Genomic DNA, 27,979 nt, shown 5'->3' on the forward strand with positions numbered 1-27,979 from the left:
TCGGCCGCGCTTGGAGGGAAGCAGGGCCGCAAGCATGGTGGGGCCGACCCTCTCATACCCGGGCGGCCGCGGGGCATATTGGGAGTTGTAGTTCGGTGCTGGTTTAGGGTTTTTGGGCGTGGAGGCTCCAAAGTCTAAGGTTTGACTTCAGTCTGCCCCTAATAGTCCCTGGGCCGCAAGTGAGAGCCGTTATTGACTGCCGTTAAGGACCGTTACCATTCTCGGGTAAGTGAGACAGGCCCGCGGGTGCGACTCGCCGGGACCCGAATGTCCTGGCCCTTCTCAGGTCGGCTTCTGGCAGCTTTCCTCACTCGGGATTCTGGACAGCCCCGGCAGTCGTTGGCAGTTCAAGGCCTCATGAGAGGCGACAGGATTGTGGTGTGCAAAACACTGACCCTGAGCCAGGCGACCCGACTGCTCGGCAGGCAGGGTTTGCTGCATCTTGGCCTCCAGCTACCGAGGTACTGGTCTCTACAGAGCCCTTCTGCACACATTGTCCCTTTCATTCCCTACAAGAGCCCTCCACAATGACTATTTAATGGGCTTTTGATCTTATCAACAAACCTAGAATGTAGTTGCCGTTATTCCCCTTTTTCGCAGACAGTGGCAAGGTGGGACTGTGGCCCAGAGATTGGTAAATCGTTTAGTTGTAAAGTAAGTAGCAACCTAAGTATACAGATTTGGATCTGTCTGCCTGTAAGCCCTCAATTTTTTTACCACCACAAAAATGCTACTGTCTGTTTCAGTTATCCACCTAGGGAACAATTTTTTAATTTTTAGTCTCAGATGTTTCAGTCCCTTGGGTCTCACTTCTTGGAGTAATCTCACCCGAGTCTTGTAAAGAGAGCCCAAAGACATGGTTCCCATTCTCAGAGATTTCCTGTTCCGATTGGGTGTAGTTGGGTGTTGAGGGAAGGACTAGTTCTTACCATCAGAGCTGGGTGGCCAAAAAGGGAAATGATCTTTGCCTTTGTGAAACTATCAACATAGGAAGAATGGTAGGGTGAGGAGAAACAGTTCCCATCTGACTCAGGGAAAGAAAACCAAATAAACATAAAGCTAAATATAGTCATCTCTTTTTATATTAAGTGCCAGGAGCAGAAAAGTAAATATGATCCAAAGCTGCATATAAATCCCAATCATTTATACTTGACTTTGGAAGGCAGTCAAGGCTGCCTCCTTGGGCTGAGAGCTGTCACCACACTCAGACTCTCCAGTGTCTCCAGGGTCAAGACTGCTGTCAACATGGTGTCATGTATGCAACTGCAGGGAAAGGGAAGGTCTGAGATAATAATAATAAAGTCTCACATGGGTTAGATGGATTTAACTTGTCTAAATGTTTCATCTACTTTAGCACTTATGACCCTGTGAAGTAAATAGGGAAGGGTCTTGAAGAAAATGGTACATGCCATAAAACAAAAAGCACTGATACCCAGTTGCAGAGCTTGGACCAGAACTCTCATCTGGTGTTCTAATTCTAAGCCCTGTGTTTTCTTTCCCCAGAGACATACAGAGATTGAATGAATACTAATGAAGCATGACCAAGGAAGAGGGATTATAGGGAATGAAGGTGCTGGTTTCTGTGAACCCTACCATTCTTGTAGTTCAAAGCCTAAGCAAGATACTTTGCCTTACATTATAATGTAGATGATTTTTGCTCATTGGAGATCCTTTCTGGGAGGTAGGCAACAGTGTTGCTCTTGTAACCAAGCTGTGCATAAGTGCAAGCCGGAACTTACAGAGTAGAGCACCTCTGAGAACTTTAGAGTTAAAAGGTACCTGGAGGCACTCTCTCTAGGACTGTTTAAGTTATAATCCTCACTTAGATTTTGTAGGATCCATGATTTATCATAGAATTGAATTTGTAGATAGTAAGTATAGCTAGGCACTGTGGTGCACACTTGTAATCCCAGTGACTCAGGAGGTTGAGGCAGGAGGACCTCAAGTTCAAAGCCAGCCTCAGCAACTTACTGACACCCTGATTCAAAATAAAAAGTAAAAAAGGGCTACGGGTGTAGCTCAGTGGTAAATGCCCTTGGATTCAAACCCCTATAGAAGAAAAAAAAAAAAAAAAAGTATATGTGATCATTTCTTAATTGAATATTTTAAAAAATATTTTTAGTTGTAGATGGACACAACCTTTATTTTATTTATTTATTTTTATGTGGTGCTGAGAATTGAACCCAGTGCCTCACACGTGCCAGGCAAGTGTTCTACCACTGAGCCACCTCCCCAGCCCTAATTGAATATTTTTTAAGAAATTTTTTTTGGCTGTAATCCCAGCAACTCAGGAGACTGAGGCAGGAGGACTGCAACTTCAAAACCTGCTTCTGTAACTTAATGAGACCCTGTCTCAAAATAAAAAGAACTAGGGCTGTAGCTCAGCATTAGAGCATACCTAGGTTCCATCCCCAGTACTGCAAAATAAATAAATTAATAATAATAATAATAATAATTTAGTAATTTTTCTGTTTTGTTTTGGTGGAGCTTGGATAGAACCCAGGGTCTCTAACATGCTAGGCAAGCACTCTACTACTGAACTACATCCCTGACCCTGCCACTTATCATTTTGATGCCTAAGTTCACATTTGGTTTTATGTCAAATTAGTACAGAATAATCACCCAAAGGGAGAGTTTATTAAATTGGGTTTAAGGGTGTTTTCATGGGGTTCCAAGAGTTCTGTTATTTCTTCCTCACCTTCCCATAAAAGATCTTTCCACTTTCAGATAGCTATAATTGCTGAAAAGTTGACCATTGTGCCTTATATAGAAATACATAATCCCGTGTCCTTGTAGAAAGTTGTTACATTTTCTAAATTTATTATCTAGTTCCCTAAAATTCTTTCTTTTTTTTGAGGTAAAACAATCCCAGCTTTCTGAACTTATCACATGAGAATAGTGGAACTTTTCCCTGTAGCTCTACTGATTCTTTCTCCCACTCATTCTGGTAGGAGCATCATAAGAAGACAGTAGATAGTGGGGTACAACAGGACTTGGAGGGTGGCTGGGGGACATGCCCATGAAGCTTGAACTTGCAGATTCTGAAATTTTCTTCTAGCGTAAATCCTCCATTGTCCCTTCATGACTGTTATTGGAGGCAATAGAATATAGTGGTTAGGAGTGCAGGCTCCAGAAAGTGACTCCCTGGGTTCTAAGTCCTGACTGTACCTCTGATTAATGAATGGCTTCAGTGTCCTCATATATAAGATGTCCTAATCTATATAGATATGCATGCAGACCATTTAGGGAACAGAGTCAATACCCAATTATTATTTTCCTTCCCTGGAAAGTCAGCATACTACTATGATAACCAAAGAAAAATTTAGCAGGGTGTGGTAACACATGCCTATAATCGCAGTGACTCAGGAGGCTGAGGAAGGAGGATTGCAAATTTGAGACCAGCCTGGGAAACGTAGCAACAGCCTGTCTCAAAATAAAAAGGACAATAAATAAACAAACAAACAAACAAACAAATGAGCTGGGAGTATAACTCATTGTTAGAGCACCCCTAAGTTTAATCCCCATACTGCAAAAACAATTTTTTTAATTTAAAAAAAAGCAAAAGGGCCTGGGCATGATGGTCCGCCCTTGTAATCCCAGAGACTCAGGAAACTGAGGCAGGAGGGTCGCAAATTCAAGGCCAGCCTCAGCAACTTAGCAAGACCCTAAGCAATTTAGTGAGACCCTGTCTCAAAAATAAAAAGGGCTGTGGTACAACTCAGTGGTAAAGCACCGCTGGGTTAAATCCCCAGTACCATTTTAAAAAAGGGGGTGTTGGGAATGTAGCTCAGTGGTATAGTACCTCTGGATTTGATTCCTAGGACTACAAATGAAGGAAGGAGGGAATACTTGCTCATAATGTCCATTATAGATTGCAGTTCTTGATATATTCCCAGCATATCGGAGATTACCCCTTCTTGTGAGCATAGAAAGGATGAGCCAGGTTGTGATTCATATATTCCATATCTTGGAGCACTCGTGACATGTTGGATTCCATGGCCAGAACTGGAGAATCAAGCATAGCATAATAGTTCCTGCTGTGGGTTCACTCTACAAATTGGTAGGTACCCAGACTGATAGTTATAATGCAATACATAAAGCATGGAGTGCAACAGGAGCCCAGAGGAGGGTTCCCTAACCTGAGAAAAGGGGTCCCGGAGTAAATGACAGCTGGGCTGAGTATTCTAGGGAAAGCAAACAGATTGTTGGGGTTTCAGCCACGTCCAGTGTGAATGAGAAAAGGGTTAACTGCCAGAGGATGATGCTGGCTATAAATCAATTAATTACCCATAAACTTATCTAATCAATAAACACACAAGAGCTAATATTCTTTTCAAAAGGGAAGGGGCATGACAGATCAGGCCATACCAGATCTGGCCTCTAAAACAAGATGGAGTAGCCCACCACTCCTTTATTTATAGTCACACCAATAAAGGGGGCCAAGATCGGGCCTGTCCTTCTGTGATGGACAGGATGGTGTGGAATTAGGGGAGCCATTTGCTCAGGGAAACTAGCATATAACCAGAGGGTGAACCACTCCCACACAGGGACCACCTACTCCCCAGCCATCTGGAACAGTCCCCCATGGCTGCCAGTTCCTGGGAGTCAGGCCTCTCTGTCCCATGGCTCAAGCACATCTGATTCTGCTAGGTAAGGGTGGCTTCCCACAGTAGATGTTCTAGGCAGAAGATGTGAAAGTCCAATTGCCTGAGATAAAGGTACCACAATGAGAATGAGGAGGCTGGATGTTGGAGTGTGAGGGGCATTTTGGAAGTTGAATTTGAGAGGCAAGCAGGAGTTGGGACATGGGACAGGAATTTGGGCTTCATCTTAAAAACTTGGAAGCTGCTAATGGATTTTTAGCCTGGGAGAAATAGGATCAAATTTTTGTTGGCTAAACACCATCCTGGGCAGCAGCCTGCCAGTTCAAGGCAATAGCATTTTTTCCTGGTAAAGAATGAGGGCCAGTGGGTTCAGTGCACAATAAAGGATAGGAAGATGGCCTTTTGCAATTTTATCTCCCCTGGATCTCATCATCCAGAAGGCACCCCTTGCTCCCTGAGATACAGCCTGTAACACAGTGGGCCTAGCCTTCTTGGTGCTGTGGTTTTCAGAGTGTGACAGGCATTTCCTGCCCAAAAGGCACTTAAGGTAAAATCAGAAAGACCAGATGCACTTAAAAAAAGTGGGGGGGGGGGGTGGCTGGCGATATAGCTCAGTTGGTAGAGTGCTTGTCTCACAAGCACAAGGCCCTGGGTTCAATCCCCAGCACCACAGAAAAAAAGAAAACAAAAGGAAAATAAATAAATAAATAAATAAATAAATAGGACTGGGGATATAGCTCAGTGGTAGAGCTCTTGTTGCATGCAAGAGACCCTGGGTTTAATCCCTGGTAACCATTAGAAAAACAAACAAGCAAAAAGTTGAGGTAGAAGGTAAGCGAAGTTAAGGGTGGGAGTGCATATCTTTGGGGCAGGTGTGTGTGTGTGTAGGAAGATTCCTAAAGACAGCAGACTTTGAAGTTGACTTTAGAAGCTGTTTAAGCTCTGGATTTTCCATTACAGTTTCTGCAGGCCCTATGAACTCCCTCCTGAATTAAAGTCACAACTGCAGTTTTACTTTCATTTGTGTGGTTATTCAGTTTGTGATCATTTCCCTCCACAAACTCTTACATTTTATGAGGTTGGATTTTTCTCACCTCTGTATCTATTGGGCCAGCACACAGTATACCTTCAATTCATATTTGCTGGAGGGCTAGGGAGATAGCTCAGTTGGTAAAGTGCTTGCCTTACAAGCACAGGCCCTGGGTTTGATCCCCAGCACCGCAAAAAAAAAAAAAAAAAAAAAAAAAAAAATTTGCTGGATAAGATTGGGAATGTGGGAATGTAACTCAGTGGTAGAACCCTCCCCTAGTATGTGTGAGGCCCTGGGTTGGATCCCCAGTACTGTATAAAATAGAAAAAAATTGTTGGATTAATGAATGTATGAGTGAGCAAATGAGAGGATAAGGTCTTTAGGGCAGGAAAATGTAATAAAGGGCAGGGACAGGAACACACAGTATATTGACCTCTTATATTTGTACAGTGCTTTATTGCTCAAAAAATGAGCTAGCACACCATCTTATTTGAGCTCTTTCATCAATTATCTTGTTTGAGCCTGTGCAATGATTAAGACATGTTATTCCTATTTTACAAAGAGAAAACAAAAGAAGTTCAGTGATTTGTCCAAAGTTTCACTGCTAACTTAGTATGGAGATCAGACTTGAACCTGGATGTTTTAACACAAAGCTGGTGTAGTAACTTGATTTCCTTCTTCCTTCCCCTTCCCCGGGGGGAACATATGGTGAGACATGGGTCTGGAGTGGTGATCTGGCCAGGTCATGGAAAATCTTAAATTTCATTTTAAGGAGTTTGGACTTTTAATGTCCAGACTATAGGAGGGTATTTGTTTCATTTTGTTTTTGGAACATTTTATGTATTTATTTCTTTGCATTACTGGAGATTGAATCCAGGGCCTTAAGCATGCTAGACAAGTGTTCTACCACTGTGCCACATCCCCAGCCCTTTTTATTTATTTATTTTTATTTTAGACAGGGTCTCACTAAGTTGCCCAGTCTCGCTTGAAATGTGATCTTCCTGCCTCACCTCCCAAGTAACTGGGATTACAAGCATGTGCCAATGCACCTGGCTTAAAAGCTATTGAATAAAGAATAAATATTAATGGTATTTGTGAATTATGGTATAAATTTAATTGCATATTAATATTTATTTAAAATAAACATGTGGAAAATAAATTTAGTTTTAAGAACCAGGAGTCATTTCTAATGTTGTTCATCAAATAAAACTTGAAGCTTGTGCTGAATATTAAGGACATGGGACATGGGTTGGGGGTTACTAAGATGCCTGTTATTGGCAGGGTGAAATGAGATCCTTGTGAAGCATCTGGAGCCAGCTCAAAGTTCATCATTCCTGTCCTGAATAATGGAGGATATGTATTTAAGCTGAAAAAGCTCTTGGTGTCATCACCTCAAAACTGCGATGGGGCTGGGGTTGTGGTTCAGTGGTAGAGTGCTCACCTAGCATGTGCGAGGCCCTGGGTTTGATCCTCGGCACCACATAAAAATAAAAGGTATTGCGTCCACATACTATATATATATATATATATATATATATATTTTTTTTTTTTTTTTTTTTTTTTTTTTTTTTAACCTGCAATGACTGAGTTTCTGTATTGAGGAGGTGCCTGGGTTGAAACCTCACAGCAGCTCTTCAGCCTTTCTTCAGGGATCATCCTCAAACAGAGTTGCAGCTTCTGATGGCATACTGAACCACAGGGATTCCTACTTAGAAGACAAAGTCCTCATTTGTAAATCAATGTGTAGTTCCCAACACTAAAGCACTATCTGGAAAAGTAGGATCATCTGGAGGAGTTTTCAAACAATATGCCCCAAGAAGGTTCAGATAATTTGAAAAGGCAGGTAAGGTATGTTGTCCATATCACTGTCATGACCTGCCATGATTACTGATGGGAGTATGGGTATCCCTGTGATTTGTCAGAAGTAGGGAAAAAGTTGAGAAACAATAAACTAGGTTATCTGTAAGCTGTTTGGTCAAGGAAGGGAACTTAGACATTAGATCTGGCCATATAGAATAGGAATTTGTTCTGCCAAGCCCCATGACTTAGAACTAGGAGAGCTGTTATCTAGTGAAGATCTTTCTAACTTCCAGGACTGGAATTCAAAGATAGCATGAAACTATATTGAGAGACAGGGAGCTCTCTGACACTGGACACATGCAGAAATAAATGACAGAGACCACTGTGGAGGAGATTCAAATACTGGCAGGGTGTCAGTGAGCAAAATGAATCTTTTGCTCGTTAAGATAAAATCCTATTCATTTGGCAATGGCAGTAAATCTTCTTGACTGTTGAAATACAAAAAGAAAGTTTCAGGGACTACAGTGATCAGAGAAGGATGTTTTATTACTTCATTTCTCAATATATTTAAACCCTACTATGCCAGACACTGGGTAGTACTACCTTAAAGAAGATAGAAGGCAGAGATAAACTTTAGGGAGAGGGAATGGGAGGTAGGGTAGGAGTTAGGGACCACCTACTATATGTAATACTTACTTAGACACTTTTATGTCTTTCCAATTCTTTCAACACTGCACAGTAGTGATTATCCCCGCTTTAAGAGGAAACAGGATGAGAGGCTGACTTGCTAGGCTTGTATGGACAAAACGTGGGCTCTACAATCAAATGACAGTGTGAGAGGACAAACGAATTAATCTCTCAATACCAGTTTCCTCTTGTGTAAGACTGTGAGGATTGAGTTAATGCCTAGGGAGTGCTTTTTAAGGCCTGCCTCGTTAACTACCTTAGCTACCGTAGTTACTATTGCTAAGCCTGCACTTTTAAGTTAGGATTTTGCAGTTCCCTCCCTTTCTGGAGCTTGGAAAAACTCCAGCTGGGCCACGCCCACCTCTCCCCGCCTAGCCTTGCTGTCTTCGGCCCCGCCCCTTCCGCTGGCCGGACGTCCGGTTCGCGTGCACGGTCCCGAGCCCCTCCTGCCCACTGGGAGCCAGCCAGTAAGCGCCGTGGAGATTGGTGAGCGGCGGCGGCGGTAGCCAGGCCGGGTCAGAGCGCCGGTACGTAGCGCCGCGCGGGCGGGTGGGACGTGCCTGGCGACGGCTGCATGAAGATCCTTTGTTCCTCCAGCGATCCCTCACCGGGCTGGGCCCTTGGTCAGGCCGGGGGCGCGCAAGACTGCCGCCAGAGGAACGGGATGGCGCGGTGTGGGGGGTGTAGTGTGCGCGCCTTCTTTCAAAGGTTGGGCGACAATTTATTGTGCACGTACTGTGTAGCTGACACTGGGATAAACAAGTGCTCTTATATCCAGAACTCATCGTCTTGACAGCAGTCTCGAGAAGCAAGGTGTTATTTCTTCTGTTTTACAGCGGTAGAAATGGAGAAAGGTTCACAACTAGAAAGGGATGGAAATTGTGGTTTCAAACCCAGGTTCAGGTCAAAGAGCCGGTGCGCTTTAGAACTATGCGGTCACACCTGTTTTATTTTTTTTTTAATTCAGCTTCTGCCACTTAAAGTTGTGTGACTTTCTGTACCTTTCTGGCCCTCATTTTGTTCATCTTGAAAAATGGGGTAATAACTGTCTCAGAGTGGATGTAAAGTGCTTTGCTGGGTAGCTGCTATTTTGTTGAGTAATCATCCGATTTTTAGACGTTCAGTCCTGCTTCCTTCTCTCCAGGGAGACTGGAGTGGTTGGTTATCCATAGTTGTAGTGAAGTTCCCCAGGCCTTCACCCACTGGTGAAGAGGGCCTCAGACCACCTGCCTTTTTCTTCTCTAGCTTCCCAGAGGCAGCTTTATCATCACTAGTAATGAGTTTGCTTATGAGTTTTGAAAGCTAGTTCACCCTTCCTTAGTTACTGGGAAATTGTCACTTGAATGGATTTTCACATTAAATCCCAATTCTAAAGGTGAGGAAATGGAAGCCTTTGAATATGTTTCATGTGGACTTTTGTTTTCTTGTGGGAGGGACCGCTGATCTCACCTGAATAAATCAGATTGACTTAGTATGGCAGAGTACCAGCATAGGCTTGGGGGAAATAGGTGAAAGGTTAGATCTGAATGATGAATAGAAAATGGACAGAGCCCCTTGGGATAGTTTTGTCCTAGCAAATCCCTTAGATTCCCACCAGATCCTCTCTTGTCTGTATTGAGCAGTTTCAATCTCTCCTCCTGGATGAGACATTTAAAAGGCCTTGGAGCCTCTCTTGGTGCCTAACCTTAAGGAGAAAAGATTAGTGTTGATAACTGAAGACAGGCAGCATTAAGCTTAGCTTTGTTTTGTAACCAACTAGCTGGCACATTTTTTTAGATTTATAGCTAAAATTTTTCTTTGAAAGTTTCTAGCTGCAGAGAATGTGATTTCAGGTTAATTGTAAATATTGACATTTTAAAATAAGGCTATTAACACTCATTTAAATTCACAATGGGATTTAAGTACTATAATGATTTGATCGAATTTCCCTAATGCTTTGAATAAAAGAACAATTTTTTATTTAACAGTTTAAATTCCATATTCTCCCTTTTTTCCTTCTTGAACATGTATGTACATTTTGTTTCCTTACAGAAGGTTTTTCTAATACGAATAGATTTTATACTTAAAAGTCTTTGTTTTATTATTCAACTTATCTGCAACAAAAAATCTACTTAAAATTGAGGCACTTGTGCTGAGCCCAGTGGCACATTCCTGTAATCCCAGCAACTCAGGAGGCTGAGGCAGGAGAATCTTGAATTCAAAGCCAGCTTCAACAGACTAGCAAGGCACTTAGCAACTCAGCGAGACCCTGTTTCTAAATAAAATATAAAAAAGGACTGGGGATGTGACTCAGTGGTTAAGCACCCCTGGGTTTAATCCCTGACACCAAAAAGAAAAAAAATTAAAGCACTTTTTAAATTTTGTTTTGGTCATGGTATTAACCATTTTCTTTTGGCTTGAGATTTCTCCCCCTTCCCCAGTGTTGGGGACTGAACTCAGGGTGCCTTACAGTGAGCAGTATCCCCAGCCATTTCTCTTTTCAGTTTTTGATACAGCGTCTTGCTAAATTGCCTCAGCTGGCCTTGAACTTGCTATCCTCCTCCTTCAGCTTCCCAAGTAGCTAGAATTTTAGGCTTGTGCCACCAGGCCCAGCTTATTTGAGTTTTTACAATTATAAAATACACAACTGATCAAAATTTTTTAAAAAATTAGGGATTTTGTTTTGTTTTGTCAGTTCTGGGGATCAAACCCAGGGTCTTGTGAGTGCTAGGCAAGCACTCTTTCACTAAGCCATATCTAGCCCAAAATACTAGTTTTGATAATTGTTAAAACATTTTATTTGATCCAGGCATGGTGGCACACACCTGTAATGGAGGCTGAGGCAGGAGAATTACAAGTTCAAAACCAGTCTGGGCAATTTAGCAAGACCCTGTCTCAAAACAGAAAAGGGCTGAGGATGTAGTTCAGTGGTAGAGCATTCCTGGGTTCAGTCCCAAGTACTTCATTCCTCAGTGTGAAGGCTACTTGGAACTTCTGTGGGCAAATAACTGCCATTTCCTCATCTTTAGAATGAGAATAAATAAAAGAGCTGGTTTCATTGGGTTGTTGTGCTGATCAAAAGGGATCAGGGGTATTTCTGTCACAAAGTACTCAAATAGTGGATGGGTGACTGCCCTTAACATGCTAGTTCCTGCCTTCTGGAGAACTCACCTTCCTACACTCTTTGCCTTAGTTTTTTTTTTTTTTTTTTTTTTTGGTCTGTGAGCCCAAGATATTGTAAGCCCAGAAATGTGGACATGGGATGTGATGTTGAAAGGTTTGGGGATTTCCATAGGTTTTCTGGAACAGATTTAAAAAAATTTTTTTTTAGGTGTAGGTGGACACAGTACCTTTATTTTATTTTTATGTGGTGCTTAGGTTCCAACCCAGGGCCTCATTCGTGTGCTAGGAGGGTGCTTTACCACTGAGCCACAACCCTAGCCCTGGAAAAGATGTTTCCTTATTTTAAAATAGTTAATGGAGCTGGAGTTATGGCTCAGTGGTCAAGCATATACCTAGCATGTGTGAGGCACTGGATTCAATTCTTAGCATCACATATAAATGAATGAGTAAAATAAAGGTTCATCAATATCTAAAAAATAAATATTAAAAATAAATAAAATAGTTAATGTTAGGACTGGAGTTGTAGCTCAGTGGTAGATCACCTGCCTAGCATGTGTGAGGCCCTGGGTTCAATCCTCAGCACCACTTAAAAATAAAGATATTTTGTCCACCTACAACTAAACGCACACACACACACACACAATAAAATAGTTAATGTTAGCTGGGCATGATGGTGCATGCCTATAATCCCAGAAACTGGAAGGCTGAGACAAGAGGACAGTCTAGGCAATTTAGTGAGACCCTGTCTCAAAATAAAAAAATTTTTAAAAGGGCTGGGGATGTGGTTCAGTGGTAGAGCACCCCTGGGTTCAATAAAATAGTTAATGTTGACTATCTCCTTATACATGAGCTGGACATTTTACTGCATGCTTTTATATATTCATCCAACAAATATTTTTGATCCACATCCCCAGCCTATTTATTTATTTATTTATATTTTGAGACAGAGTCTTGCTAAGTTGCTGAGACTGACTTTGAACTTGCCATCCTCCTGCCTCTATTTCCTGAGTTGCTGGGGTTACAGGCAGGTGCCACCACAGCTCTAACAAATATTTTTTGAAGGCCTCTAATAAATGTTTTTTGAGGCCCTTTTTAGGCATCTAAGATATATCAGTCCCCAACTTTTGTTGGGGAGAGGCAAATTACAGAGAATAAACACATAGCTGTATCATATGCTGCATAGTGATAAGTCGATAAGAACTGCGAAGAAAAGTGAAGCAGTAGGACTTGGGCAAACAGGTGGTATTTTATATATTTGGAGTCAGTGTCTTTGATGGAGGACAGTTGGGCAGAGAAAGGTGTTGAGCTTCTCAGTCCTCTGGGGGAAGTATTTCTATGCTGGGGGAACAGCATACGTGGGCCTGTGCTCAGCTTGGTCAAGGAGCAGGGAGGAGAATGATCTAGGAGGGGAAGTGGTTGAAAATGCTTGGTGGGGACTTGGCATGTATTTAGAGTGAGGTGGGAACTCTTGGAGGGTTTTGAGCAGAGGGCTGACCTGAACTGACTGACTATTCTGAAAGGCCACATTAGCTGCTTTGTTGGGCAGCAATGGTGGCAGTAAGGAAACCACAGAGAACCTACTGTACTGATCCAGGAGCCAGAAGACGGTAGTGTCTGCAACAGGGAGTGTCTGGCTAGAACATGAATATGGGAGGTAGAGCTGACAGGGGCAGTAGTGAATTGGATGAAGGATGTCAGAAAACAGGAGAATGCCAACGTTTTTGGTAAAGCAAGTGATTTTTTTCTTTATTTTATTTTATTTCGTTATGAGACAGGGTCTTATTATGTTGCTCAGACTGACCTCAAACTCTTGGACTCAGTCTTCTGCCTCAGCCTCCAGAGTAGCTTCAGCTATAGGTGCATGCCACTGCACAAGGCTTGTGGCCTAAGCAAGTGGAAGGATGGAGGTACCATTTAGGAAAATGAAGTAGACTGCAGTGACTGACATGTCACACACTGAATTGGGAAGATGAGGTGATAGTGACCTCTGTCACCTCATTTAATCCTGACAAGACTCCTATTAGCATCTTTTTTTTTTTTTTTTTTTTTTTTTTTTTTTCAGTGCTGGGGACTGAACCCAGGGCCTTGTGCTTGCGAGGCAAGCACTCTACCAACTGAGCTATCTCCCCAGCTCAAACAGTCATCTTTATTCCCATTTTTTACTTAAGGAAAGAGAAGCTCAGAATGCAGAAGGAAATTGCCCAAGGCCACATAGCTAGTTAAAAGAGACAGAGTTGAAATCCTAGTCAACATCCTTCTGCCAGCAAAACTCTGAGAGAGGCCTTCTCTGTAACCCCTTATCTGCATAAATGGCAACATAGTAATCTAGCCCAACACCTCCCTTCCCTACCAGAAGACACTCCCTGGAGCGGTGGTTTAGGCTTGGATGGTGCTCCAGTAAGCTGAGACTTGTCCTCCTCCTCTTCCCTTCTCTTGGTGTTGAGCAGGGGTGGGGGAAGAAGGAACTGACCCCAGCACCCTCTCTTGCGGTTCCCTCCAGATAATTGGCAGCTTGGAAGAGGTGGTGACTTAATAGGCCTAGCAGACAAGAGGACTTTTCACCAATAATGAAAGATTAAGGGTGGGGAAATGATATAAAAATAGCACTTACTAGTTAACTGGAAAACAATATATTTTTGCAACCGTTGGTTCCACAAGAAAATAATTGGGTCCCAAGGCAGGAATGACTCGTTTTCATGAATGATTATATTGATCATTGGAGGAAAATAGATATGTCCCCTTTGGAAAGCAATTCAAAGAAGTGGCTGGCTAGCCAGGCATGCCCAGTGTGCAATCCTGAGAGGCTGCGGAGGAGGAAGAAGCCAGTTGCAGCCTAATGAGCAGCCAGGTCCTGGCCCTGTGCAAGTAGGTTTGGGGCTGTTGATTGGGAGATATGAAGCAATAGAACTTGCGTCCCACTTAGGTCCTGAGCTCTCCCAAGGGAAGAAAGAAAGTGACCATTCAAATACCAGTTCCTTGTTCTGTTTAACCCATCGGATGTTTTGTTTGTTTCCAGTTTTTTTCCAGGAGAGTTTTATTAACAGCAGACAGCATGTTTTAATGGCAAAAAGGGAAGGCTGGAAGGCTGATTCCAGCTTCTGCTTTACCACTAACAGGAAATATGTTTCCCCTTTCTGGACTGTTCCAGGCTGGGTTAGGGAGTCATTTGTCATTTACTCTGTGATTATCAAACATTCTCTCTGGTAACTGGTAGGGAACATGGATTCAATGCTTAATGTGTGCCAAGTATAATTCTAAACACTTCACATGTATCAATTCATTTACTCTTCACAGTGACTCAGAGAAGTAGGTGCCATTAACTCTATTTTATAGATGAAGATGAGTCGAACTGACTTGATCCATGTCACTCATCTAGTAAGTGACAGACATTGGACACCATGCAAGATTCTGGAGACAGGTATAAATTAGATATTCTGGTCTCATGAAACATGTTTTATTGAACACTTAAAAATAGTTATATAGGGGCTAGGGGTGTGGTTCAGAGGTAGAGCATTTGCCCAGCATGGTGTGGGGGGAGTCATACAAACAAAGGTACAAAACATGATGAGTACAAAGGAGTAGAGAGCATTGTCAGAGGTCTGATTTTGGTTGGGGGAGTCAGACAAGGCTGCTACTGTGACTTTCTCCTTTTTTTTTTTTGGTACTGGGGATTGAATCCAGGGACATCTCTCTTTATTTTTTATTTTGAGACAGGGTCTTGCTAAGTTGCTTAGGGCTTCACAAAGTTGCCGAGGCTGGCCTTGAACTTGGAATCCTCTTGCCTCAGCCTCTCAGGTCACTGGGATTATAGGTGTACATAACCACACCTGACCCTCCATCACTATTGATACCCTTCCCACTTACCACCATCACATGTTGTGAACTTCATGAGGGCAGGAACTGTTGTTCTGTCCAGTTCTGTGGGTCTGTTTGGTTGACAAAAAGGGTACAGGATAAAGAAAGAAGAATAGTGGGCACTGTGGTACACACCTATATTCCCATCTACTCAGGAGGCTGAGGTAGGAAGATCACAAGTTTCAGACCAACCTCAGCAACTTAAATCCTGTCTCATTTAAAAATGACTAGGCATATAGCTCAGTAGTAGAATGTTTGCCTAGCTTGTGCAAGGCCCTGGGTTTCATCCCTAGTATCACAAAAAAATATGGCGGTGGGAAGGAAGGAGTCAGCCAGAAAGTGAGTGTTTTGGTAGAGGAAACAGAATACTTGGAAGTCCTTGAGCTAGGAAAGAGCCTCCATGTACAGGGATAGAAGGAACGCCAGTGTAGCAAGCACTGGGCATGGATAGTGACCGGGGTTCATAGGGCCTGGAGAGCTCTGTGAGAGGCCAGGAGGGAAGGAAGAATGTAGTGAAGGTTTCAAGCAAGGGAGTGACATGATTAGATGACCCTTTAAGCCATGACCCTGGCTTACATTGGGAATATGCATGAGGGACTGAGGGATCATCAGCCACAAGACTACTGCAGTGGTCTGGGCACAAGATTCTGGGGCCTTAGTTGAGCAGGGGAGCTTCGGTGTAGGAGAGCCCACATGCTTTTTTCTCTAAAAGAAACACTGCCAGAGGAGGCTCAAAGGGAGATGACTCATCCCAAATGTCCTTTCTTTATCTTCTCTGGGCTACTGGGGCCCAAGAGGGAAAAACTGAAAGGCAGTTTGGAGAACTTCAGTGAGAATAGACCACCATTTATGGAGCACAATAGAATCTGATCTTCCTCTCACAGGCTTCTGAACTCACACCAGATTCCACCTCTCCAAAGTCCTTGCCCTTTTCTTTGCACCCTGTTCCTTTCCACTGATGTGGAGAATGAGGAGAAAGCCAGCTTTGGATGTGGCTCTCCTGGCATCAATGTCTTGTTTTTTCTCTCAGTCCCACCTTAGCTGATGAATCCCATGCTTGGGCTTAGGTCCAGGTTCCAGCTCCCTTGTCTTCAGCACTGGGCATTGGCTTTCTAGCCAAGCCAGCTCTGCAAATGGCTTTCAATGTTGAGGAAGATTCCAGACTACCACTGGTGATGTCATTCCTTGGTTTGCTGGTGAACATTTATTGACAGCTCCTGAAAGGAGAGGAAGGAAGCACACCTGAGACAGCCTCCCCTGGGAATTGGGCGCTGTCATTGACACTGTCATTGACTCTTGTTTATGGGTGTGGAGACTGAGTTCAGAGAAGGGAAGACCTTTGAAGCTCAGCCATTTCTCATTTATGGAACACTTACCACCATGGGCCAGATTGGTGAGACACCTCCTTATAGTCACATGGGTGGTTCTATGGCAGTGTTGGGAGACTGGGATCATGCCTATCAGCTTCAGTCCACCACCTTCCCTTTTAGCCAGTGCTTCCAAGCATAGTTGATTCAGATCCAGTGGACTGGGATGGAGCCTGGTTTCTGTACCTTTTTAAAGTTTTGTAGAGGATTCAGGTCAGCTAGGCTTAGGAGTGGCTGTAGTGTCCCACTGCCTTTGTGAAAGTGGACTGAGGAAAATTAAAGAGTCTGAAGAATGATGACTTGAACCAGAGCAGGAAAACGTCATGAACAGAGATTATCAAAGGTGACCCCTTGTCCACCTGTGCCTGGGGAGTTACCAACAGGTTTGGGTGGGACTTGGAAGCAACTTTGAATCTAAGCCTCCTTTCCTCCTGGCCAAGCCTTGAGAAGGTGTTGGATTCTCACTTGCTGTGGCTTCCTACCCCAGAAGATCCACCTGGCAGATATGGGAGCAGCTGCAAGTGGGAAGGCATTTGCACACCAGGCCAAGGACCATCTTAGTGCCTCTGCTCCTTTGTCAGCTCTCTGTTCCTCCCAGCTGTTTTCATTTGTTACTGTCTGTCTCTCCAATTTTCCCCTTGGGGGTTGGGGGAGGACCTGTGTTTTCCTTGGGTTGTGTGAAAGGTCCCCATCACCACTGCTTCAAGACAGTCAGCAGTTAGTGAAGGAACGAGTCACAGAGGGCTGGCTGGACAGGAACAGTTGTTATTTGTCCAGCCTCTTCAAGCCAAGAACCCAGAGCCTCCCTGGGCCTGTGCTTCTCTGCCTGCCTTGGTCTTCCTTACAGAGCTCAGGCAGCTGCTGGTCTGTTTCTGCAGATGGCCATCCAAGGCACCAAGAAGAGAAGCTATTCATTGGAGTACCCTGGGAGCCTACAGTCTACATCTGTGCCCTGGTCACTCTCCTCAGGGCCCCTTTCCCTTTTCTGCAGAAGAAAGCCATATGGTAATAAGAAAGCATTTCTCTTTGGTTCTGAATTCGTTTATCTACAGATAGATTTACCTTTCTTATTACTTTAAAAGTAAATTAATTTTTCAGGACTAAGGGTTAGCAACTCTGAATTCCATCTAGCATCTGCTAATAGCTGTGACCTAATCAAATCCCTTGCCCTCTCTGATCCTCAGTCTCCACTGCTGTAAATGAAGAGTTGGGATCTATCCCAAGCCCTACTACATATCAGATCTGCTTGGGTAGCTCCATCCCTGAAGGTTCTGATTCCCTAGGTCTCAGAGGGGGTCTAGCCAACTGTATACTGGCAGGTTGAAGTTCGCTAAGGCAGAAGGTCTTCCAGGTCCCTTCAACTAAGCCTGGCAAAATTGAGTGACTGGGTGACAGCAGCTTTCCTTTCACAGTGAGCTATGAGAAATACCCTTGCCCCGTCGCTAGGCCTGTCCTGTCCTCAAGTCCCACTCCCACCCCTCTAGTCTGGTCTTAAGTAGAAGAGAAATAGACTCTCATTGCTTAAGGAACAGCAGCAGATGCCACTGGATTCTGTATTGCAGAACTTCAGCTAGTGACCCAAGTTTATTTTTTACTGAACCCAGTCTTTACCCCTCTTTTTGTAACCCAGAGGGAGACCACTGGGAGGTCCTGCCTCAGAGACATCGAGGAGATGTGATTTTCAAATGGTTGAATACTTTATTTAGGTCTCTGGATGAGGAGTCTGATGGATATTCTCTCTGCCATGGCTATCCTGACTAAGAACAGGCATAGGCAGATTTAAACATTCAAGTTGGTTCTGTGCCACCTCAAGTCATGCACCCACACAGCCCCCATCTGGGTGGCTGCCTCCCCTGTCCTTTGGCGTCCTCAGCAGAAGCAAATTCATTTCAGTATAAGCCATAGCAAAATCTAATTAGGACAGTAAATCTGCTGTTTAACAAAAAGAGGTCCTACAACAGATTTCAAAGTCCCAGAGAAGTGATTTGATGCTGAAGGAAGGGTGGGAGAGACTGGGCCTTTGATGTAATTGCTTCTAGCCTGGGAACAAAGTTGAGACGAGATAACCTGTTTGCTGCAGAAAATGCAGCATGCCTACTGTGAGACAGTTTGAGGTGGCAGGAATGGAGACATCATGAAAGTCTTTTTTTCTTCTTCTTCTTCTTTCTGTGCCTGGCAGTATAACTCCTACCTTCCACCCTACATCATCATCCTCATTTCCACTTATTGGACATTTACCACTTAATCAGGTGGAGAACCACAGCTTTCATATGCATTTTCTCTTCAGCACGTAACAGCCCTATGAGGCAGGTTCTGTTAATCCCATTTTATGGTTGATAAAACTGAGGTTCAAAGAGGCAAGTGATTTCCCAGGGTTGTGCACTATGTAAGCAGAGGAGCTGGATCAGAAGCCATCCGTTCTCCTAACTTTTGTGCTGTGTTGCTGCTGCTTAATCTAAGGAGGCCAGAGACCATAATGCTGAGCTCCAGGTTACATTCCCTTCACCCATCCCAGCCTCTCCTCCTCTCCCTCATGTTCCTCAGCAAGATCTGTACTTCTCCACACAACAGGCTTATGGCCTCTGAGCTCCCATCTGGGCCACTTCTTAGCTGAGGAGGAGGAGGAGACTGTTTATCCCACTCAGGTGGTCCTAGTGCTGGTGCTCAAGGTGGGGTGAACAGTAGGAGCTTCTGTGGAGAAGGGACATTTGGGCAAAAGTAGGGCCTACGCACCTGGATTCCATTTGCCCCTTCACTTGGGTGGCTGCAAGCAGGCCTTTTCTTGCCCTTGAGCCACAGTGTCTTAGATCAGAAAGGATCCAGGGGGATCATAGGGCATCTGAAAAGGACCTTGAGGTCATCCTGATTGCTTCCACTGTCTTCCTTAGTCTACCTGCTTTATTGGTGCTTTTTGAAGAACACCAGAGACTTTCCTGTAGGGTTTCCTCCTAAAAGTGGCCCCTGCTCCCCAAGCCCAGGGCTGAACTCTGCTGGGCCAGCTGAGTCTCCCTTCCCTTCCCTGCCTTCCCCCCACCCCAGCTCTTGTGAACCAACACTGACCAGGCTGCCCACTTCTGACAACAGGTCCTTCTGGCATTGGTTTGGTGAACCGCTGATCGTCCCAGCTTGCCCTACACTCCGTTGACTCCCTGGCTCCTGGCTTCTAGTCTGGCTGACCTCCCTCTTTCCGGAGAAGATGTTCCTGGTGGGCCTGACGGGGGGTATTGCCTCAGGCAAGAGTTCTGTGATCCAGGTGTTCCAGCAGCTGGGCTGTGCAGTGATTGACGTGGATGTCATTGCCCGGCACGGTGAGTTGGAGTGTGTGGGTTGGGGGGATCATGCATAGCAATTCCACTGCGCTTCCTCTTCTGTCAACCTTCTCTTGTGTGAGTCTCTTAGAGGCCTCAGAGGTGAGGGAGGCTTTCCAGTTGCTGTGGCCTGGTTTCTGTCTCAGCCCCTACTAGTGCTCCTAGTTCTTCTGTTTACTCTCCTTTCCCTTAGGAGTTTCCCTCCCTGCTCTTCACCTGGTTCCTTCACCAGCACGAGTGATCCTGTGTTCTCTTCTCTTTAACTGCTTTCCCTTCCCTTATTTTGTTTTTGCTTCAACTAAAAGAAGTACCCTTGGACTCCTCCATCATTTTTCCTCTAGTCACTTGAGTCCTCTGGCTGACTGGAGGTTCCAGAGAGTTGACCCAGTCTCCTCTTTATACCACAGTCGTCCAGCCAGGATATCCTGCGCACCGGCGCATTGTGGAGGCGTTTGGCACTGAGGTCTTGCTGGAGAATGGGGATATCAATCGCAAGGTCCTGGGGGACCTTATTTTCAACCAGCCTGACCGGCGACATTTACTCAACACCATCACCCACCCTGAGATCCGCAAGGAAATGATGAAGGAGACCTTCAAGTACTTCCTTCGTGGTGAGACCCTGGGTCTGAGGTGGGAAGGGGGAGCTGTTTAGCCAGGCTGATGAGTTCACATTGCTTATTGGCACTCCCCCTCCGTGCAGAGACCTGTACCAGCCCCAGAGGAAAGAAGCACATGTCCCTCAACTCTTAAGGAAGTTGACAGTTTAATGAGAAGAGACTCATGAGGCTTTTGAGCCATGATTTCCAGGAAGTAAGTTGATTTTTCTAGTAGGGACAGAAGTAATGATAGTTAATGAATAATGGAGTCATAGTCCTGAAGTCAAAGTTCTGACCCTGACAGTTTCTAGCTGTGTGCCTTTGTTAAGTGGTGTAGTTCCTCACCCTGTTTTCTCATCTGCACGGTACAGATCATGCCAGCCTTGAAAACATAGGAAGACTGAGTATCCATGTTAGTGACATGATCATTACACAACATAAACTGCAGTAAGAGTTGATTTTGGTGCTGGTTGAGCTCCTTGGAAAATAAATTTATGGACTGGAAACAGGAGAGCCTAAGATGACCAGGGTGAGGGCAGGAGGGTTCCAAGTAGAGGATCATCCTCCAGGGATAGGGCCTCTCAGTGAGTTAGGCTGGCAGGAGCAGGGACAACCAGGAATATGTCATGACTGGAAGGAAGTGAGGATTTGAAAAGCAGGGGTCTATGGTCAGTTGATAAGAACATCCCAAGGCCTGTTCCCTAGCTTAAGACCTGTTTTTCAGGACAATGTTGGGCAACCTGGCTCTTATTGTCCAGGGTGGAGCCCAGGACAGGTACAAGGACAGAGAGACTGGCCTCCCACTGAAGTGATGATGAGAAGACTTTACTTCCTAGGGAGTACAGGGAAGGCTTTTATACTGTCATGCCTCAAGTTCTTACGTACAGAGTAGGAAACTTCCCCCTGCCCCATCCTCTGCCAACCATACCTTCCTCCAGAGAGAGAGGGGAGACATACACACATGCTGCCGACCCACCCTGCCACTCCCTGCAGCTTCCACCAGGGATTGAGCTGGCTCTGAGCTTCTGCCTACCTCATGCTGTCCATCCAACTAGCCCCTTGCTACAGGCCTCCTCCCTTCCTCCTGACTCAAGAAGTCTCTGAATTCTGTCTCTGTGTCTGCTGGTCCCCTCCCAACCCCACCCAGGAGCAAGCCTTCTGCCTTTCATTCCTGCCCTTTGCATTTGCTCCCAGGCCAGTTACAAGTACATCTGCAGGGCTGTGAGGCGCCAGTGGCTCTCCCCTTCTGAAATTAAGCAACGGATAATGTCACCCGCTTCAAAGCTCTCCCACTGTGTCATCCACCCAGCCTCCCCACCTCCCCAACCACCACCGCTTTAATAAAAGCCAGAAAGCTCTTTTCAGCTCGATAAGGTGAAAAATGGGGACGACAGCTGTGGCTTCCACAGTCCCAGTTTTTCCCTGATGAGTAGAACAAATACAACTGTCAGAGTTGGTATAATCAAACGTCAGATAAGATCACCAGCTGTTGGGAGGTCTCTGTGTAGGCAGACGGATGTCTTAATAGAGTCAGGATAGTTTGCAGGGCTTATCAAGCAGGAGGGATGTGACAGCTGAATAGCCCTTTGCCGGTGAACCAAAGAGCTGGCCACCAGCTCCCGAGAGGGACTCAGGAGAAAGGATAGTGTGGAGAGAGGAAGCAGTGGGAGCAGAGCAGGAAAAGGAGATAAGCAGCCCAGAGAGGATCTGGTCTTTTCGCTTGCTCTAAGTTGGGGAAAGTGAGTTGGGGGGCAGGGTGGGGAAACTGCACTACTGGCCTCCCTCCTCTGGGGAACAATAGCAATAATAACCATTTTATGGGGTACTTAGTGAGGGGGCTGGGGAGGGGCTGGGTGGTTTACATGCATTCAAAACTCTTTTTCAATCTTTACCATCACCTGAAAAGCAGGTATTCCTTATAGTCATTACACAGATGAGGTTTGTTAAGGGCCAGGGTCACGTGATGGGGACGTGGGGGACTTCAAACCAGAGTGTGTCAGCAGAGCCCTTGCTCCAACCACCTCATCTCACCTTCAGGTTTCTCTTAAGTTTCCTGGGGAGTGGGGATCCCAACAGCTGGGGCTGTCACCCCACCCCCTGCATCATATTGAGGGCTCATTTCCCATGACAGCCCTGACATTGGTGTGATGGTGTCTGGTTCTGTGAAACACCATCTTGACCAGGAGTCTCTGGGCAGAACAGCTTCCTGTCCCTTACCCTGACTGCACCCCACCCCTCTCAGCTCTGTACACCCACACAGGGATGACTGGTATAAAGAAGTAAGTGTGGGGCTGGGGTGTGTCTTAGTGGTAGAGCACTTGCCTGGCATGTGTGAGGCCCTGGGTTTGAGCCTCAGCACTGCATATAAATAAATAAATAAATAAAATAAAAGATCCATTGACAACTAAAAAATATTAAAAAAAAAAAAAAAAAAAAAACATGTCACCACCTTCTCTGGGCAGATACCACTCACAGTGGTTGAGGAGCACCCTGCCTGGCATTGACTTGTGATGGGAAAGCCAGCAGTGCCTTTTCCTTTTGGGCTGTGCTGCCACCCCTCAGTGGATCTTTCATAGAGCTAGACTCAGGACCCTCAGCAGCAGAGGGCCAGGCCTGGACCTGGCTCCTTGGGGAGAACCTAACCTTTGGGAGTTTTTTGTTTGTTTATTTTTTGTTTTTGTTTTTTTTATTTGAGCAAAGATAAGATGAAGTAAGGCAGAAAGAGTCCAGATGCTCCTGGAAACTCTCCCCAGCCTCCTGCAACTCTGGCTGTGTCCTGTCCCTATTCAAAAATAACAACTCTTGGGGTTCAAGATCAAGGTGAACTAAACCCTCTGTGCCTGTGCTGACTACCTGGTCAGCCTCTCTCTGCTCTGCTCGAAGCTTCCACTTTGGCCACACAGGAGAACCTCCCAGCTCTGTGTGCTTTGCTGGTTCTCATTCCTGGACTCCCCACCTCTGCCTTCTTATTTCAAGTATCAGAAGTCATCCCTGCTTTGCAAGGCCAGTACAAATGCCAGCCCTTCCACAAGGTCTTTCCTTATCAACCGGCTCGAAATGATTTTTTGTAGCACTCCGCTCTGCATGGCATTGAACTGGCTGGTGTTCAGGGTATGTCTGTCCTTGGAAGGCCTCCTCTCTGCTGGGGCGCTGTAGATTATGGGGCCAGTCATGTAAGCAGCCCTCTGTGTGTACTTGCAGAATTGAACTTGTAGGTCTTCCCACCTCTCCCCAGGGTACCGCTATGTGATTCTGGATATCCCCCTGCTGTTTGAGACCAAGAAGCTTCTCAAGTATATGAAGCACACAGTGGTAGTGTACTGGTGAGTATGTGACATGGTGTTACCTGGCCCGGCCTGACTGAGGTGGGAAAGGAAGGCCCATGGATTAAGGTGTGTATCTGGAAGATAGCCCACATCACTTGTCTTCTCCCTGTGGGGTAGCCAGGACACACAGGGTTTTTGGGCAGCAGTGCTCTGAGCCTACAGAAACCAACTTCTGTGCCTGACCCAGATATACCTGGAGCAGGTTAAGTGATAGGCCCCTATCACTAGTGCTTGGGAAGGACTCCCCCTGCTGGCCACTGGAGGCACTTCAGTCCAGGTGCCTGGCCTTGTCCTAGGCTGCCATGTTGTTAACTCATTGACTCCCTTCTTCCTGGAGCACTTCTCAACTTTCCAAACAACTCCCACATTTACCCTTTCATTCAGATTATCTTTCAGCATGAGATGGTTAGGACAGGAGTGGATACTTCTGAATTATTAGAAAAGAAACTGAAGGGAGCAGTTACAGAACTTTTCCAGGGGTTGCTCATTGGTAACACTATGAACAGAAAACTGGAGAGAGCTGTCAGAGCCCAGCCGAGGAAGGAGCTTTGTTCTCAGAATCCTCCAGGACATGAAGCAAACCAGAATCCAGGTTTAGCAAACAGAAAAATCAAACTGTCAGGGAGAATGAGTCACAGTCCCTGAGGGGTGAGAGAGTAGATGAGGCTGTGGGGTATTTGCTTCCCAGAAACTTTTTGGGTGCCACTCACAAATACAGCAGACATATAGGTGGGTACTAGGCTCTGCAAGTATCTGGGGCACAGGGTGACTCTCAGGAGACAAATGTGTGGGAGGCTCCTAGCACACTGGAGGTGGGGCCTGGAATGCTCAGTGCCCTGGGCCCCACCTGCCCTCTCTGGCACCTCCCTTGTGAGCTGTCATTTAAAGCTCAATCTGAATTCCTTGAGCCTCTTGTGGGGACTAAGGCATCCTCTGAACTCTCCCAGTGGGTTAGGCCTCCCCATGTGACCCTGGAACCTTCTCTGTTCTTTGTTTCCTGTTTGTGAAAGACTCAACTGAGGCAAGATGGGCCCCTTGAAGTCCTGGGATTTTCTTTGCCTTAATGCAGTTGGAACTTTGTACCTAGGGATAAAAAAATAAAAAATAAATAAATAAAACTTAGATCGTAGAGTATAGGTGAGAAAATAGAACAGCAGTCAGTTGTTTCTGCAGCCTCCAGATGACTCCATACTGCCCTTGCCACCTTCTCTCAAAGACAAGCACCTATGAGGTTGGCCCATTTGCTAAGAGCAATGGTAGCTGCAGCTTCTGGTGGATGAGTGGGATTATGTTGATTCTGCCTGCTCTCCAGGGGAACCTTCAGCCCTACTTGCAGGTAGAATTCTGGTACTCTTTATGCCACAACTGCAGCACATGAGGGTATACAACTCTCAAGAGAAGCCAGAGAGATTAGTGATTGTTTTTCACCAAAATGATCTACACTTTACTTGGCGAACTATGCCTGGTAAATTTGAAATAATGTGGCACATTTCCCAAACATGATTATTCATGTATTTGAGGAATTTGACAATTGTGGAATAAGTGTTTGGGTAAGAATAACAGTCACAAATACCATTGAGCCTTAAACTAACTATAATGGTCCTATTTCTCAGTCCCAGGAAGTACAGTGAGAGGGTGTTGCCTTCACATCCTGGGAGGTCCTTTGGTCTGTGCCACACCTTCTGAAGGATGTCCACTTAGGTAGCCTCAAGCCACCTTCACTTGGGTCTCTAGTCACAGACATGTGTACTCCTGACTAAGGGTGCATATAGTCCTGTTCTCAGCCAGACAGGAAGCAGCCCCGAGACCTCAGCAGTACACTATATTCCATGAGGAAGGAAGTTCATTTTCATGGTGGGTGGCCTTGTTTAGTCTTCTTCCTAGGGTCCCAGAGAAGGGACTGAATTGGAGTGGTGAGATCTCATTTCACAGCTGGGAAATTCATGCCTGTTAGAGTCAGAGAGAAGATGGTAGCAAACAGGTGCTGCAGCCTTTTCCCGTCTTGTTCTCATCGAGGGGCTGGGGTAGCTCATAGATCTAAGAGGTATTACAGGGAACCCTGTTCTAGAGGACCAACCACAACCAGCCAAGTGGCATGGATCCTGTGTAGCAGAAGAAAGGAGAGAAAGTATACTGAGGAAGGACCTGATGGCCATATCAGGGTAGGTAAGAGGAATTCTTCAACCAGGCCCAGTCGCACATGCCTGTGATCCCAGTGACATGGGAGGCTGAGGCAGGAGGCCAGTATGGGCAACTTGGCAAAACCCCACTTCAAAATAAAAATGACTGGGAGTGTAGCTCATTGTTAGAGCAATCCTGGGTTCAGTCCCTATTTAAAAAAAAAAAAAAAAAAAAGTATTCTTAGAATTTTCTTGGGATTGAGAGGTTGGGTATTGTTTAGCTTGATGATCCACAGTGCTTAGCCTGTGTAAGACTGAGGGGCTCCAAGTTTTGAGTCCTGTGTACTCTTTGAAGCACTAGGGACTCGTCTGTCCTACTTCATCAGTGGCATCAAGCATAGCAGCCACCATCTCAGCACAGTCTTTTTCTTTTAAATGCACAGGGATGGGAGTGTAGAGGCAAGGAGAGGGCTTTTTCAGTGGCCTCAGGAGCAAGTTTTAATAATGCGGGCCAGGGTCCCCAAGGACTTGCAGGAAGTGTTTGGCTTGTGAACATAGGCCTTTCAGCAAAGGTCATCCATCCAGAGATCCAGGAGATAGCTGATCCCAGGTGATTAAATTCTCCTATCTTACATCTGGGGACTCTTAGGCCTAGTGACAAAACAGAGAGACTCCAGATGGCAGAAAACAGCTGCCCCTCCTTGTTGATATTAAGGGGCTTAGGTGGCCTGCAGAGCTATATGGCCCTTACCAAGAGTGGGGTGAGGTGGGAAGGAGCCAGTGAGCTTCCAGGCCTCTCTCTCTGGTTATGGGACCCTTAATAGCCCAGAGCAGTATAGGATTCAAGGAAAGATCCCAGCCCCAGCCCCCGCCCACCCCTCTACCTTGCTGGCAAGAGGGAGGCTGGGGCCTATAGTGCCCTTTTGCCCTGTCCTTAGTGATCGAGACACACAGCTGGCGCGACTGATGAAGCGAAACAGCCTGAACCGGGAGGATGCAGAGGCTCGCATCAAGGCCCAGCTGCCCCTGAAGGACAAGGCCCGCATGGCTGACCATGTTCTAGACAACTCGGGCGAGTGGAGCATCACCAAACGCCAGGTCATCCTCTTGCATGCTCAACTGGAGCGCTCCCTGGAATACCTGCCGCTAAGGCTTGGGGTCCTCACAGGTCTGGCCGGCATTGCCAGCCTCCTCTACCTGTTTACCCGCTACCTTCTGCCTTCTCCTTAGGTGGGCACAGCAAAGCAGGAAGCCTCAGGCCTTTGTCTCCTTGGAGGCCAAAGCTAGGTACCACCTCCTGTCTTCCTCCAACTTCTTCAAAATACACTCACATCACACACACACATACACACACACACACACACTATGAATCTTGGCTGAACCATTGCTCTGGGCCAACCTTTATAGTGTGTTCTCTCTGAGGCTGAGAAGCAATCTATTATCAATAGGTACGCCTTCCCACCCTCCCCGATCCCCTCCCTCTTCTGGCACCACCTATAGAACACTACAGAACGCTGTCCGTGATGGCAAAAGCAGCAGTTACATAGACTCCTGTGGGCAGGGGTGGGAGTAGTCTCTTGTGGCCCTCACTAGTGTTTACAACTGAGAGGCCAAGGATTCCCTGGGCTTGGACCTTCTCTGAACATCTGCCCCATCAAAGCCAACACCTCATTAGTAGACCATGGGAATGCCTTCCGCCTTCAAATAGGGTTCTCCCCTAGGTGAAAGTAAGGATTCACTCATGGGTAAGGCTGTAGCCAGGCAGAGGCAGGGGTTCTTGTGGGAGACCTCCACTTAATGGGGTCTCCAGTACTCACCACCCACTGCCCAGCACCTCCTACCATTCAACCTCCTAGCCCTGAACTCTTGGTACCCCACGGCCACTATGCCGTTTCTCACCTCTGTGCCTTTCTCCAGGTGCTCTGTCTCTTGGAATATTTTTTCTCCCCACTGCAACTGGCTAACAGCTCAGGCACCAAGCCCCAGGCTGGGCTAGGTGTTCTGGGATACCACCCTCCTGTGTTTTTCCCTTAATCATTGGCATAGTAATCAGCCAAAAGCTGGTTTCTTCTACTAGACTGTACGCCTCTTGAGGGCAGGGTCCGTCTCATTCGTATCTCTATTCCTAGTGCAGAGCTGGCTCGCCATTGGTGCTCAATAAAGTGTGTTGATCTGAAATGCCTT

At 45.7% G+C, this 27,979-nt stretch overlaps 1 protein-coding gene across 4 annotated transcripts; it reads left to right on the forward strand.

Annotated features, from left to right (window-relative positions):
- The first annotated feature begins 1 nt into the window (after position 1).
- Positions 2–27,973, forward strand: Dcakd (dephospho-CoA kinase domain containing). 4 transcript variants are annotated; one of them, XM_047542950.1, is made up of 5 exons: positions 2–225; positions 19,530–19,753; positions 20,161–20,364; positions 23,585–23,672; positions 26,734–27,973. In XM_047542950.1, exons 2-5 carry the CDS (start codon positions 19,642–19,644, stop codon positions 27,023–27,025), a joined length of 696 nt encoding a protein of 231 aa, XP_047398906.1. In that variant the 5' UTR covers positions 2–225; positions 19,530–19,641; the 3' UTR covers positions 27,026–27,973. The 4 variants fall into 4 exon arrangements, with proteins under 4 accessions (XP_047398906.1, XP_047398905.1, XP_047398909.1 ...); XM_047542949.1 differs by lacking the exon at positions 2–225 and adding an exon at positions 8,531–8,648; XM_047542953.1 differs by lacking the exon at positions 2–225 and adding an exon at positions 8,712–8,829.
- The last annotated feature ends 6 nt before the right edge of the window (positions 27,974–27,979 follow it).

This window comes from Sciurus carolinensis, chromosome 3 (assembly GCF_902686445.1).
Source record: "Sciurus carolinensis chromosome 3, mSciCar1.2, whole genome shotgun sequence".
NCBI lineage: Eukaryota > Metazoa > Chordata > Mammalia > Rodentia > Sciuridae > Sciurus > Sciurus carolinensis.